At 43.5% G+C, this 14,013-nt stretch overlaps 1 protein-coding gene across 3 annotated transcripts in view; it reads left to right on the top strand.

The window, feature by feature from the left end:
• Positions 1–14,013, top strand: part of LOC122786396 (RNA-binding motif, single-stranded-interacting protein 3-like) — a 270,501-nt gene that overhangs the window by 145,691 nt on the left and 110,797 nt on the right. For all 3 annotated transcript variants that reach the window (XM_044052679.1, XM_044052680.1, XM_044052678.1), the window contains exon 6: positions 3,176–3,267. In XM_044052679.1, coding sequence (XP_043908614.1) covers positions 3,176–3,267 — 92 coding nt within the window. The remainder of the gene's footprint in view (positions 1–3,175; positions 3,268–14,013) is intronic.

Raw genomic sequence — 14,013 nt, 5'->3', positions numbered from 1 at the left:
ATACAGGGTGGAAATGACTCTACGGGGGCTGATAATGGGAACAGTACTCGCTAATAGGTTTCACCGCTCTAACGTACAGCGCGGTTTTTAATGTTGAGCGGACTAATGTCTGCAGTTACAGTCGCGTACATAAACAACATCGTGTACCTTTGTTGTAAAAGGGGAAAAAAGTGGCTTTTAGCAATTTGGTGTCAAGCATGACATGACATTATTTATATTATTATTAATGAGGACTTAAAACATTTGTACAATAGTAACGTTTCAGATAATTATACCGTAATATATGCTTCATTTAAAGTTAAAATAATGTTGTTATTCAACATATAAACCCCTGTTTCAGTCTCTGTTCACTGAGGATGATCCAAAATGACTTAACTGCAATGTCTCTACGTGCAAATATCATATAGACGTACAGTATAATGTACAAAGACAGTACATTTTCTGTGACCTCCACAACTTCTCGTCTCTTTCTCAATTATTATTATTCACTTTTCCCAAACAACAAGCCTTTAACAGTTTCGCCCCGTGGCTACAGATCAAACATGGCACATTTGGGATAATTACGCTTATATCATCCTCAGTGAATGCAGCCAGAAAGGCGAACGGGATCCTTTGGTGGAGGCAGCTCGCTGAGTGCCAATTGAGTCTTTCATTCTTCAGTGCAGTCAGCTGACCTTAAATAACCCTCATTCTCCCTCGGCCTTCTTCTCGTACACACCCTTTCTCTTACTTCTCTTACTCACCCACCTCTCCCTTCTACCTTCCCTCTGAATATAGGTCAGCATTTTCTAAAATCCTCATCCTGCCCGTAGTTTGATAAGTGCTCTCCAGGTGGTAGTGGGCTGAATATTAAAATTGTAATTGGGGGAGTCCCGAGTATCCACCACAGGACCGTTCGGATTATTAAAGAGAATCGGACATTGCACAGAGGGCCTCACTAACAGTGTTGCCGTTCATATTTGCTCTTATGATTAGAAGAGTCGGGTTTTTAAATTGGGGAATCACACTTTTTACTCCCCCACAGTCCTAAAAGTATCTGTTTATATCGTACAGCCATAAAGATGTTGTCCAGAATTGATGTCTTAATATGCCTACCAAATGGAATGGTATATTTAACAGCCTCAAATGCTGTAATACGTTGGATTACTCTTCTATTGTGGTCGTTCTTTTTTTTTTTTTGTGACCAGAAGTATAACGAGAACAGAAGCGATCTGTGTCACATGCTGCAGCCGTCGCGGTCACCAGATCCAAGCTTAACTGAAGATCACAAGATCTCAGTCATTTTCTGCAAATATCACAAACCGACACGAGACCGGCTTGTGTTCAAGTTTAATAACAGTCATTGGAGTTTGGACAGGATGGATATGACACCCATACGTCAAATATAGATTAACCCTTTACAGGCGAGGAGGATATTTTAAAAATGTGTTATTTTCACATAGAAAATCAAGGTCCATGAAGGTACCATATATAGTTCCTAGAGTATATATTATAAAATACAAGAAAAACACAAATAAAGTGAAAGGAACACTATTTTAGAACAGGGATTCCCAAACCTGGTCCTTGGGGACCCCTTCCCTGCTCCAACACACCTGATTGATTTCATTTGATTGATAAAAATAAAAATTTAATTAAATATTTTGAAAAATAATATAATAACAACACGTTACAATGATTAACCTAGGATAACAGCCTTATCCTAGGTTATGACTGAATCTGTCAGGTTAGGCTCACTGGGTTGATTCTTCCCTCCTGGTACATAAAAGGTGAAAATGCTGACTTGTACCTTTTTTTATACGTGTACTTATTAAAAAGAAAAGTCCACTTTATGTGACGGTCTCTCGTATCTGAATGTGGGCATTTCGTCTTCCCACAATTAAAGAGCCACCTCCACCAGTGCCGCTGGAACAGTTGCCCCATTAATCAGCCCCCCTTACACTCGATTTCCCTTCCGCCACAGGTTATGATTTTCACATTACTCCGCACTCCTTCACTCCCATCCGACAACTGTGTGTGTGTTTGGAGGCCCAGGGAGAGACGAGGGAGGACGGAGGGATGACGGCTGGTGTTTGTGGGGGAAATGCGAGTGTGTTTATGTGCGTGGAAGAGAGAGAGAGAAACGGCCACAGCGCCGGTGCACTGTCAACCTCTGAGAGATTTGTTACCAGGGAGAGGATTATGAAGGCTGTGTTAATATGCCGGGTTTTGAAGAGCACGATGTGAGCCAGCCAGCTTCACAGTCTTTAAAAATCAAATGGCTGAGCAAGTGAAAATTGAAAATGACTCAGTGACGCCGTGAGGAACTGGAGTGTTCGTGTGTGCAATACTCCCCCGTAATCACCGACTTTTCATACATTACAATTACATGAATAAATGAAAAGCGATCAATAATGTATATGAGAGTGGGGCTGAATGATTCATATGTAATTGCGATTTTTCAGACGGATATTGCAAGTGCCGTGTGATTTGTTCTGTGTTAGCGATTTAAAAACAGGCGCGTGTCGCCGCCAAAGCGTCTTCTCCTAAACCGCGCCACGCTCATACAGCGGGACGAGACCTCACGATTAAGACGTGAATTGTTTCACGTAATATATGCATTACTTTTTAATTTGGCATAGAACGCAGGACAATCAAATACAGAGCAATTAAATTGCAGCCCGTGTGATTAAGTTGTTCCAGTTTTTGCAGTTCCAGTTTGAATATGATTAATTGTTTTCGGCGCTAATGTCAGTTGTAATTTCATTGCGAGTCAGATTCCGTGTTCAGCAGAACTGCGGCAGTGACGGTTGTCTTTATTTCCATGCTACTCACTGCTTGTTTGTTTGCACTAAAGAGTGTAGATCTGTGTATCAGTGCATGTATCTGTGTGTGTGTGTGGAGGTGGAGGTGGGCAGCGTGCCGGGGTTTGTTATTACTAAATCGCTCATCCATGCTACTAATTAAGATGCATAGCATCCCCCTATGAGCATCAGTGTCACTAATTATCAAACAATGTAGTGCTCACCAGATATGAGAACTGGCAGCCTCTGTAGTAATGTTACCAACTTATTACTGCTACAATTACCAAGTGCCTGTCATTCTCCTTGTTAGTCATCTGCCTTAATCTGCCTTTTCTTTTCTAATACATGTCTCTCTTTCTTCCTCTCTCCCCTCTCTCCCCTCTCTCTCTCTCCAGGGTATGGCTTTGTGGATTTTGACAGCCCAGCTGCAGCACAGAAGGCCGTGTCATCTCTCAAAGCCACCGGGGTGCAGGCCCAAATGGCCAAGGTAAGGACTTGCTTAAAAGCAAGTGAGCGTCGGCCGCTTCCTCTGACATTATCGTTAGCACCTTCCCGAACATTCACGTTCCAAGCCTGGGGGGGTTCTAGCGTTGCACACTTAACACTCTTAACAGATGTTGAAGGATCTGAGAGCTGCCACATGCAAACGGGTTCTGTCCATAAACACATTTTTATGGAAAGTCCTTTTTCTTCAGCGCTTTATTATGAGCGCGCTTCATTGCGGTCTCCTAATTGGGTGTGTACACCGTCATGTGACAAGTCGGGAGGCGGCTGTGGCGCGCGTTGGTCTGCTTTATCTTAGGGACGCTCGCTGTGACGCGGCACAGACCAGCGCAGGTCCTTTGTTTCATCGTTCCACGCCACACTCGCAGGACTGGACTGTGTGAGCTGGTCCTGCTTACTGGGCTTTGACCGGCCATTTGGCCCGCGTGTGGCAGTGTTAGTAGCCTGCTTAAGTGGAAGCAGATGAGACGAGCTGTTTCTGCAGAACAAAGAAGCCCCCAGTGAATTTCACAGTGTTGCCAGTTTGACAGGCGTACAGTAGATGCACATGGAGAGGTGTGGCTTCGAGGGGAAAAACACACACTGGCAGCATATGAATTCATTCACCCGTCAGTTTATGAGTCATGTATATTAACATTGTGACCTATTTTTAATTGCTGTCAGTCTCAGCACATTGTTAGTTAGTTAACTCACCCATTATGACCGAGGAGAGAACGAGAAGACTAATTATCTTTTATCTATCTATCTAATCTTTTAAAATTAACCTTTTTTTTTTTTGTCCTTTTGAGAGTTATTGATCACCTGTTTCATGTTGCATTCATTTAATATTTATTTTTACTTTACACATTGTTTTTAATTTGAAAAATTGAAATGCAAATGCACATAAATGCACCGAGAACAGCGAGTTTATCCCAAAGAAACGTACAAGTGCAACAGCAAAGACGCCAGTTTTTTGCATGCTAATGTTTATTTCAATTCTCGCCATTTGGCGGTCACAAAAAGCCGGTGTGCTGTTTACTCGTGCGTCGCCGCTCGCTCGGTCAAACAGTTGTTTCCTCTTCCTCCAACAGTGTTTTTTCCTGCTCTGCCATGATGAACGTCTAAAATAACTCTCTCCTTACCTTGATCTTATACCCAGTACCTGGCTGGGAGGTGTGTGTGTGTGTGTGTGTAGTTCCGTAAAGCAATTTGTGTTTCTTGTGCGACCCAAGACTTCACTAGACCTGCTGATTGTGGGTCAGCAGCCCTGATCTTGCAAAGACACCAGGGGCGGAGTGGAGACAGCCCCCAATCTCCTCGCAACAAGATATTTAACCATCACAATGACTCCTAGGCTGTTTCATTAGGGTAAAAATCTAATCTAATCTAATCTTTAGTTTCTGCTTTTTTTTTAAGTAAGGTGAAGTATCTCAGGGAAATAGAAACAAATATTTTATTGGCTGCCCTGATTTTGGCATCAAAGCTTGGCAAAACTAAACCTCTAGTTTGAGATGATTCAGTGCCGTTATGCTTCCACATCTGTTGACATCCAGTGTGCTCGAGAAAAATCCTCCAATTTGTTACAAATGAACTGATTAGATTTGTGTGGTCAAAGTTCATGGTCGCTGCGACTTAACAAAACAGATTATTTGCCTGACGACTGTGACTAATAACATCTTGAGGGAAACTTGGGGCAAATGTTCACTTGGATTCAGGGATTGTTTTGATTTGGCTCTGACCTCATGAATGACCTTAAAAGTCACAATGAGTTGTTTTTAGAATTGTGTGGACTGACACACTGCCTTGGTCTGTAAAGACATACCACGGCTGGACAGTAATTCTATTTATTCATTTTTTTCTTTCTGCTGTTGACTGCACAGAGAAACACTCGAGGCCCTGTATGAATATCACTGACGGACAAGTCCATATGGCTCAAGCAGGCTATTTCTGTATCAGCCGAATGATTCTCCAAACAGTTGCACAAAGTATCAGCAGCATTAAAGCAATGAATATGGTGATGACTGTCGGGATACACTATGAGTGATTTCCCTCAGACGAGAGGGTCCGCATTTGATGTAATGCAAAAATCTCTCCGCTTGAAGCCAAAGACGCCGTGATGAGATGGAGAATGACCGCGGCGCCGGCGAAGCTGACAGAACTGATGATAACGATGAATGTGGCAATTATTCTGATCAAATGGGATGAGATCTGACGGGAGGAGATGATGTTCTGCGCGGTGCTCAGGTGTGCCATTTCTCACACGTTTCCTCTCCCCCGCCAGTGTCCTTCCTCCTCCCAGCATTTATAAGAGGGCAGGCTCTCCGCATACAGATAAGAAGCCGTGCTATTTAAGACCACACTTTTCATTATTGCTTTTTTCTCTATCGATATTTTCACCAGGGAGGTCCTGTCCAAACAAAAGAGCTGACCTTTTTGAACATGCATGTGTGTGTGTGTGTGTGTGCAAATTCACAAAACCCTTTTCTATTAGTATTTGTGTATTATAATTTTTTTCCCTTGTTCTATTTACACAAATGGAAAGGCCAGCATTCTGTGCTGTGACTTTGTACTTTTATCACACTTGTGAGAGACATTAAGGAGTAGTTTGCTTTTATAGACTCCCTCTGCATGTCTCTTAAGTCTCTTTACCAGGTATCACTACCATCACTCTGTCGGCTCCTCCTCTTCCTCCTCCCGCACACAATCTCATCTCCTTCCTCCGTAATCCCCCTTCTCTTTTACTTAATGCTCGCCATCATTTCTTCCTTCTCCGCACACACACACACACACACAAACACTCACATACTCATCGACACATTTGTATTCACATCCACCGCGTGTTGCCCTGCCAAACTTCCAATGAGTGCAATTTATTCCCATCAATAATTAACAGCAAGCTGTCCTTGCCTCTGCCTTCCTGCCAAGGTGTCTCTGACACTCCTCGCGTCGCCATGGCGGAGGAGCGTTCCCCAAGCAGAAAAACCCAGGTGAGCTCCGAGGAAGGTGTGAATCACAAACACGACTGCTAATGCCATTGAGGACTCTCGCGGGCGACAGCGCTCGGTCTCGTTCTCTCACTCTCTCCGCTCCGCTTCGTCACGTATAACTCTCCACAACAATGTAATAAAGGAATTGCGAGTCAGAGCCAGCGGCTTTGAGCTCATTAAATAAAACCCTCACTGTAATCAAGTTCTGCCTTTTTTTCCCCTGCCTTGATGCCGTTAAAGTGCTTTTATTAAGTTGCCTAATTTTAAACACAGCAGCAGGGGAAGAAAGAGGAGAGAAACGGGGGAAAGGGGAAGTGTCACTTGATTTTCTTGCTCTTCCTCCCGATGTAACAGCCTACTGTGTCTCTCTCCTCCTGTTACTCCCCTTGGAATTTGAAATACCAAGGCAGCAGAGATGAAACATTGGCTTTCTTTTGTCTTGCCCTCCCTCGGGGATGGTGACAATGAGAAGGGGGAGAGGAGCCATAATTAAGACACCTAAAGGACACTTCCCCCCTGCATCTCCCTTCCTGTCACTCACCTCTGCATGAGTCAAAGATAAGAGCATTTAGCATACACTAGGTGCTGTGTGTTTGTGTTCGTGTCACAAATGTGTGCATGAACTTGGGATTGAGTAGCTGCAGTGTGTGTGTTTGTGTTATTTGTGTATATTTACAGCACATTTGCATGGCTAAAAACAATCAATTATATCACTGGGATTAAAAGTGTTAAAATATTCCTGGATCACAGCTCATAGTTTGATATTTTGGACTACTTTTATTTATTTCCTTGTGGATTGTCTTGTGTTTTATGCTGGCGCAGCACTTTCACTGCTTGTACATTTGCTTATTCATGCAATTATGAAATTAGCCATGTGGCAGCAGTGCACGATGCACGAAATCTGATTCAGGTCAGGAGCTTCAATTAATGTTCACATCAAGCAGCAGGAAAGGAGGGGGAGGGGGGGGTGGGTGGAGAAAATGACCTCAACTCTGACTTTGACCATGGCATGAGTGTTAGCCTCAGAGGCTGTTTTGATTATTTCTGAACCTGGCGTTCTCCTGGGGTCATCACGAACAACAGTCTATGACTTTTCCCACACACATAAATGGTGCACAAAAACATCCAGCGTGCGCCCGTTCTGCAGACAGAAATTCCTTGTCGATGACAGAGGTCACAGGTGAATGGCCAGGCTGGTTTGAGCTGACAGAAAGGCGATGCCAGTGCACAGAACCATTGTTTACAACAGTGATGAGCAGGACACAGGACACAGGACACGGAGAAGTCTCCACCCCCCCGTGTGCACAGGCTTGCGAAAACTGGACTTTTGAAGACTTGGTCTAATGAATCTGGATGCCTGCTGTGGCTTCAGATGGTCCAGCTCATCCGGCATCAGTGTCACGACTCCATAGACCCCCCCCGCCTTGTATCAACAGTCCAGGGTGGTGGTGTAACAGTGTGGGGAGTGTTTTCTTGGCAGAATTCACTTGTGTCACACACTATCTGAGTGCTTTTGCTTATCTGATCTCCTCTAACGGCTGTGTGCAGCGTGTTATTGCAACAAGTCACAAAGCAACAGCCATCTCAAACTGCTTTCACGACCCTTAAAATGAGTCTGGCGCACCTCAGTGGCCTCCTCGCTCACCAAAGCTGAATCCAATAGAACGAATATCTGATGTGACGGAAGAGGCGGTTCTCAAGCCTGGGAATTAAATGACACAGTCATGACATGGACCGGCAGAATCTCAAAGGAAGATGAAATGAAGTGATAAAATACAGCTGGACTCTTTGAATGCGGCGTTTTCACACGCACCTGTGTGTGCGCTCGCTGTAAAATAGCGCTCGTCTCCACTCTCCGTGTCTCTTTGCTGTGGTAGTTTTCTGCACCTAGAAAAGCGACAGAAAGATAACAGGTTAACGCCGCATCTAGTTTTCTCAGACGCAAACCTGTCAACCGGCGGCCCGCCTCACTCTCCACAGGCTGCCATTTTCCCCTTGAGCCAATCAGACTGAATTATGGGAAGGGCGCCCTCGATTGTGGTGTCTGTGTCGGGGAGGTAATTCCGCCTGACAGCTGCTTGCTTTCAGACAACAGCCCGTCTTTATGGAAATCATCCCTCCCCTATTCTCCGTGAAGTCAGCTTCTGCTGAACAGTCTGGCTGCAAAAAAAAAGAAAGGAAGTCCTTTTCTTCTTTATTTCTTTATGATACTCTTTTATTCAAGCGTGGACAGCTTAGAATTAGTGAAACAACTCTACTACCCTATGGAGTCTGACAGTGTGCACACTGCCTTTGAAGTTATTCACACTATTCGGGCTAATATAAATTCAGAGATGACCACTTCCACCAGCCTTTCTCTGATACTCACAACCACTCTTGCAGATGAATGTGGATCTGTGTCGCTTCAATTTGTCATATCCTCCGTGCCTATTTCTGACCACTGGTATAGTTTTTCCTACAGCATAATGCAATTTAATGCCACGTATTAAACACAACAGTTACTAACAAAATGTTCTCAAACTGTGCCTATGAAACAAAGACGCTGTATTGATTTTGGGGAGTTTTGCAGATGTCCTACTTCAAGCCACTGGGACAGAGCCTGCGGTACAGTGTGCTTCCATCACTACCCTTGCTTCAATAGCCGATATTTATAAGGTTCACAGAAGCTACAGGCAGACAGAGAGGCGCTGCTTGCCCTTCACTTCACATTACTGTGGAGAAATTATGCTAAAAGCATCATTAAAGTGCCTCCATCAAGTGAATTCCAAATGTTTATAATACCGTTTCTGCATCGGCACATCAACCGGTAGTCACAAGCAGATGCTTTAGATAGCATCACGGTGTGAAGCGAACCAAGGTGTTCGGCCCTCTCTCTCTTCTCATTTATTCTCACTCCTCTTGAGTCGCTCTGTCTCTTTTGCTTCCTTCCTCTCTCTCTCTCTCTCTCTCTCTCTCTCTCCTGTGGAAGATTTGCTGTCAATATCACAATTTATATTCATGTGAAAAGCACGGATCCCCTCTGGGTGGTCCACATTCAGTCAGCAGTCTTCCTATAATCCTTTTTTAAGGTGACTCCTCTGACGTCTTTGCTCCACTGACAACCAGGACCTCACCGTCGGGCTGAACACAGGGGTGACCTCTGAGAGGTAATCAAAGGGATGACTGGCAATACTGTTACACTTGGCTGCTGACAGCGGCGACAGTGTCCTTTCCCCGAGCGTGAGATCAATGCGAGGCGAATGTTCCCATCGTTTTGGACGGACTTTTGAGGAAACTGATGCTCACCCGGCAACAGCGTCACTTCGTTTGACTGCAGTGTCATTTTTCCCTCTGACTGTGTCCAGAAAGCATAAGGTGCCGCAACACAACGATAAGCTGCCCGTAATGCAGACATGCTTATGATTATTGTCACTACAAAGTGGTCATTTGCTTTCATATCTTCCCCTTCTGTTTGGATGTAGTTTTTAAAGCTCCAAAATGATGACATCGTCAGAATGTAACCATATTGCGTCCACATACTTCGGTCGTATTGTTGTTTTCATTTCCCGAATATTACTACTGAACCTCACTGTGCATGGCTGAGACCAGATGTTATGTTCTATTATGTTTTTGTTTTTTTTTCCCTCATATAAAGTATTACACAAATGTGTTTTGTTAGTGATTAGTGTGTGCAAGCAATTTGGAAAAATAACTCTACAGCAGAGTTTCAGTTGGACTACTTGGAGTTTGTCTTTGAGTTGAAACATTTAAACATAAAAAATGAAAACATAAAATGTGTTCCTCCTCCTATAATCATTACCTGGTACAGAAATAGACATAATCTCTTGGACCATAACATAGAGCCAATGTGGAAGTGCCTTGAGTGTGGCTGCAATGGTTTCCACTTTTTGGCGCTTTTCCACTACCTCTAACTCACTGCCTCGCCTCGACACGGTTTGGTTGGTTTTCCATTACAAAGCAGACGTGACTGACGTGACTGACGTGACGTTTCATACATGACAAACAAAAAGTAGTGACTATAGTGACTTGTAAAGCAGTTTTTTTTTCAGTGCAGCTGAGTCGTTAGAATCAGTTCATTAAAAAGATTTGTTCAGTACTTCTTCCATGACCGGAGCACAGACTCTGACACAGTCACTGAACTGAAATACAGCAGCAGGGTTTGTGATGTGGCTCGTCGCTCACGATCGCAGTGCCGACTCCTGTGTTAAATATTTTTGACATTTCCTTGCTAAATGTTGGAGATTAAGCCACGTTTTCATGATTTTTAATCTCGTTTTAATTGATGAGCGCCATTTGTATGTACGTGAAAAATGACCCCATTCTCAATTGAATTTTCAGAAGAGTTCATGATCTCAAAACACTCATTTAAGGGTTTCTTCAACACAGCATCATGTCCATTTTGTAAAATATGGTCCCATTTCTATAGGAACATAGACAGTAATGCAGGGTGTGCTTTAGGGGCGTGGCTATAGCGTTAAAGGGACAGTGGATGTCATTCAAGGTGACCCGCAAGAGCTCACTATAATTCAACCCTCACTTTTTTTTCCCAGCCCCGCCCCTTTGAACAAGCAACAGGCTTCAAAACAGAAAGTTCACAAACCCATTGATGACATCACTGGGGATCGTTTGGCACTCTCGCACTCTGTGGCCTCAAGCTAATTACGCCCTAGCTCGACGCCTCCTTTCCCTTTTAACTGTGATGTGGTTTTATTTTGAATTTAAAATAATTAAGCTTATTACACTTTTATGGTCCACAATTTGGACAGTCCATGTTATGGACTGCTAGAGTTTATGGTCCTTTTTTTTTTTCAGTTGACCTAAGATGCCACATGTGCTTTGACATTAATAAAGGAAAAAGTTAAAAGTCATTAAACATGTCATTAAATGTAGGATTGAATCATTATTATTTGTTTTTTATTGGCTGTGGTGCAGCCTAGCACGTCCACACCCTGCTCCTCCTGCTCCTCCTGCTCTTTCTGATAGTTTTTGAAGGGCAAAGCCAGCGAGAGTGAGACGGACCATCTGACAAACACTGGCTCCCGAGCACCTCCGTTGGCTTCCACTGTCTCCGCTGTCTAATTACGCTTCAATCATCTTGAGGAACGCCGCGTGAGGTAAATTATTTCACCGCGCGGTGCAGAGAGACGTGCCGAGATGCGAGGGAGAGAGGGAGCGAGGAACAAAGACGCGGCGACTAAGTATAAATCAGTGAAAGCTGAAGTGAAAAAGATATGAAGCAGGAAAGTTGGGACCAGTGCGGGGGGGGGAGAAAAAATTATGTGAGAGACAAAGGAGAGAGAGACAATGTGGAAAGACAGAGCGATAGAAAGCGAGGCAGAGACCTGTGAGCTGTAATGTCCTCTCAGACTGCCGCTGCAGCAGGAGACAGGCCAGCACTAATGACCAAAGTTACAAACTTATCACTTAGGCAGAGAGAGGGGAGTGAGAAAGAGATAGATGGAGACATGGGGAGGAAAGGCACTCGCAGTATTAGACAGCATCAGCATAACTAATCCTGCCAGTAGACTGCTGCTGTGTGTAGATACAGAAGAATCATTTTGACACCGCTGCAGTAACTCTTTAACAATTACAGTCTGGCATCAGGTTCTTTTTCAGTGTGATTTTATTGGTCTCCATCGCTTGCAGTGAAAAAGCGATGTAATTAAAGAATAATTTGGAGTGGTTGTATTTTTGTATGTGTGAATAGTGTCTATTCTTTTTCCAAATTGCTCTAAAATGGCCTTGTGTTGAAGCTGCGCAGGCTTGAAAAGGAATGAAGGCCAGCGCCGGGGTTACTTTCAATGCTGCCATGCTTGCTTTGAAGCAAACATAAATATGGCTTTTTCAGGCTCCGTAATGGCCACAGTGTGCAGTTATTAGAATCTCTTTGATGTGGCAACTGTGCCAACCTGCTCGCTGTCTCTGTGAATTGATCTGGCTCAATTAGCGAGCCCGCAGAGACAACGTTCAAAGGACCAGGCTTCCACACTCAACAGTGACACACACAGAGCAGGTGAAACACTTTGCATTCATTTACTCAGCTGGCCCTGAGAAGACAACCTGTGAATAGATGTGAATATTGGAAAATCAATGGTGCAGCTTCAGCGTTAAAGGGGCTTTAGGGTAGGTTTCTGCTATTGCTACAACATTAATAACATCTATTTACTGACTAATCTGGATGGAATGTTGCACGTTTAGCATCACACTTCATTCTTTTACTCCCCAGCAGCTGTTTGAAAGCGATGCCCGTGTTAACGCTTGTTTTGCTTCCATTTCTTTCACCTCTTTGTCTCTACTGACGTTAGCAGCTGGCTCCAGCCGGGCTCATATCTCTCTGATAGTGAGCTCCATAGTGTTCAGCCTGCTCTAAAAATAAAGCCGGGCTCCGAAGGCATATTATAACCGTGTTCTTATTAATGCAAAGCAAAAACACCGCCCTCTCTCTCAGAAATAAACCACATTCAGCAGCGGACAAATTGGAAGGGATAAAAGAATATGTTTTTTTCTTTATTCTAAAGATTATGTTCAAGTATTTTCTCAACTCAGTCAGTTGTTTGGTCAATAACATTTGAGTCTCCCTGTATGGAATTAGATCTGTGTCAATATTTTCAAAACTCCAAGCCTGTGACTACTCAGTAGCCAATCAGCAGGCAGCTTCCTTCCTCGAATGATTAAATTGATATTTTATTTCCTTCTTAAAAAGTGTTGTTTGCTTTGTGAAAAAAATGGACACAAATCTAATTCCATATCCCTGATGTCCACATTTCATTATATCCAATAACAACATTCAGAAAACATTATAATAATATGGGAGAAGTTAAAAGCTGGATTTGTTTTGTTTTTTAAAAAGAAAAGAAAAAGACTAAAAACTATTAATTGATCATCAGCGTAGTTGGTGAATAATTTAGTACTTGATTAATCGATCAATTGTTGTAGCCCTTGCCCACTTTTGGCCCACTTGCGCCACTATCCGGGTCCACCCTCCTCCACCTTTCCCCTCTCTTCTTGTTTCGACTGATCCATTTCAATTTGTCTTCAGTGGTCATAGCAATTAACTCATGGATTAGATTGCTTAGTGCCAGCAAACACGTCCTCCCTGTACAACCCAACCCTCCACCCACCCCCATGTATCACTCCACTCACCCCCTCCCACCTCTGCCGTGCAGCATTATCATTCTGTGTTTGTAGTGTTTAACCCTAATAACCACACTGTGCACTGCTAAGGTGTCACGCTGATGTATACAGCACTGAGCACTTTACTTCTGTTGAATTATAGCCGTCTGAAACATAGGACTACTTAATACTATTCTCTATTTTAGGATGCTATAATTTTGCCTTGAGAGGTCGCCTATTCTTTTTTGCTTTTTCCTCTTATGTGGAGCTTTGAGAAGCGGGGGGAAAAAACCCCAGCATTTTCAGCAAAGCACAGAGTTTGTGGCTGGGAGGTGTTAACACGGTGGACTCCCGATAATGAAGGATAGTGGAATACCAACTCTTAAAGATGTTATTTAATACAACAAATAAAAAGAAAGAGTTGATAGAAGCAAAGTCCTCACACATAAATGACAGGCTTTCATCATCAGCTTTACAGCAACGCTGGAGACTTGTTGTCTAATCCTTTCTGACCTTGTAGTGTAATGGACTGACCACAGTCATCGAGTGCCGGTGAGGTCGGGGGAACCACAGGGTACCTCGCGATGCACGGTCCACGATACCAATAATATGTCGATACAACGAGTCTGTGATAATCATATTACATAATA

The sequence above is a fragment of the Solea senegalensis genome, linkage group LG20, assembly GCF_019176455.1.
Source record: "Solea senegalensis isolate Sse05_10M linkage group LG20, IFAPA_SoseM_1, whole genome shotgun sequence".
In the NCBI taxonomy this organism is placed as follows: domain Eukaryota; kingdom Metazoa; phylum Chordata; class Actinopteri; order Pleuronectiformes; family Soleidae; genus Solea; species Solea senegalensis.
Note: the sequence above shows the minus strand (reverse complement) of the source record. Positions and strands in the feature narration are given on the sequence as shown.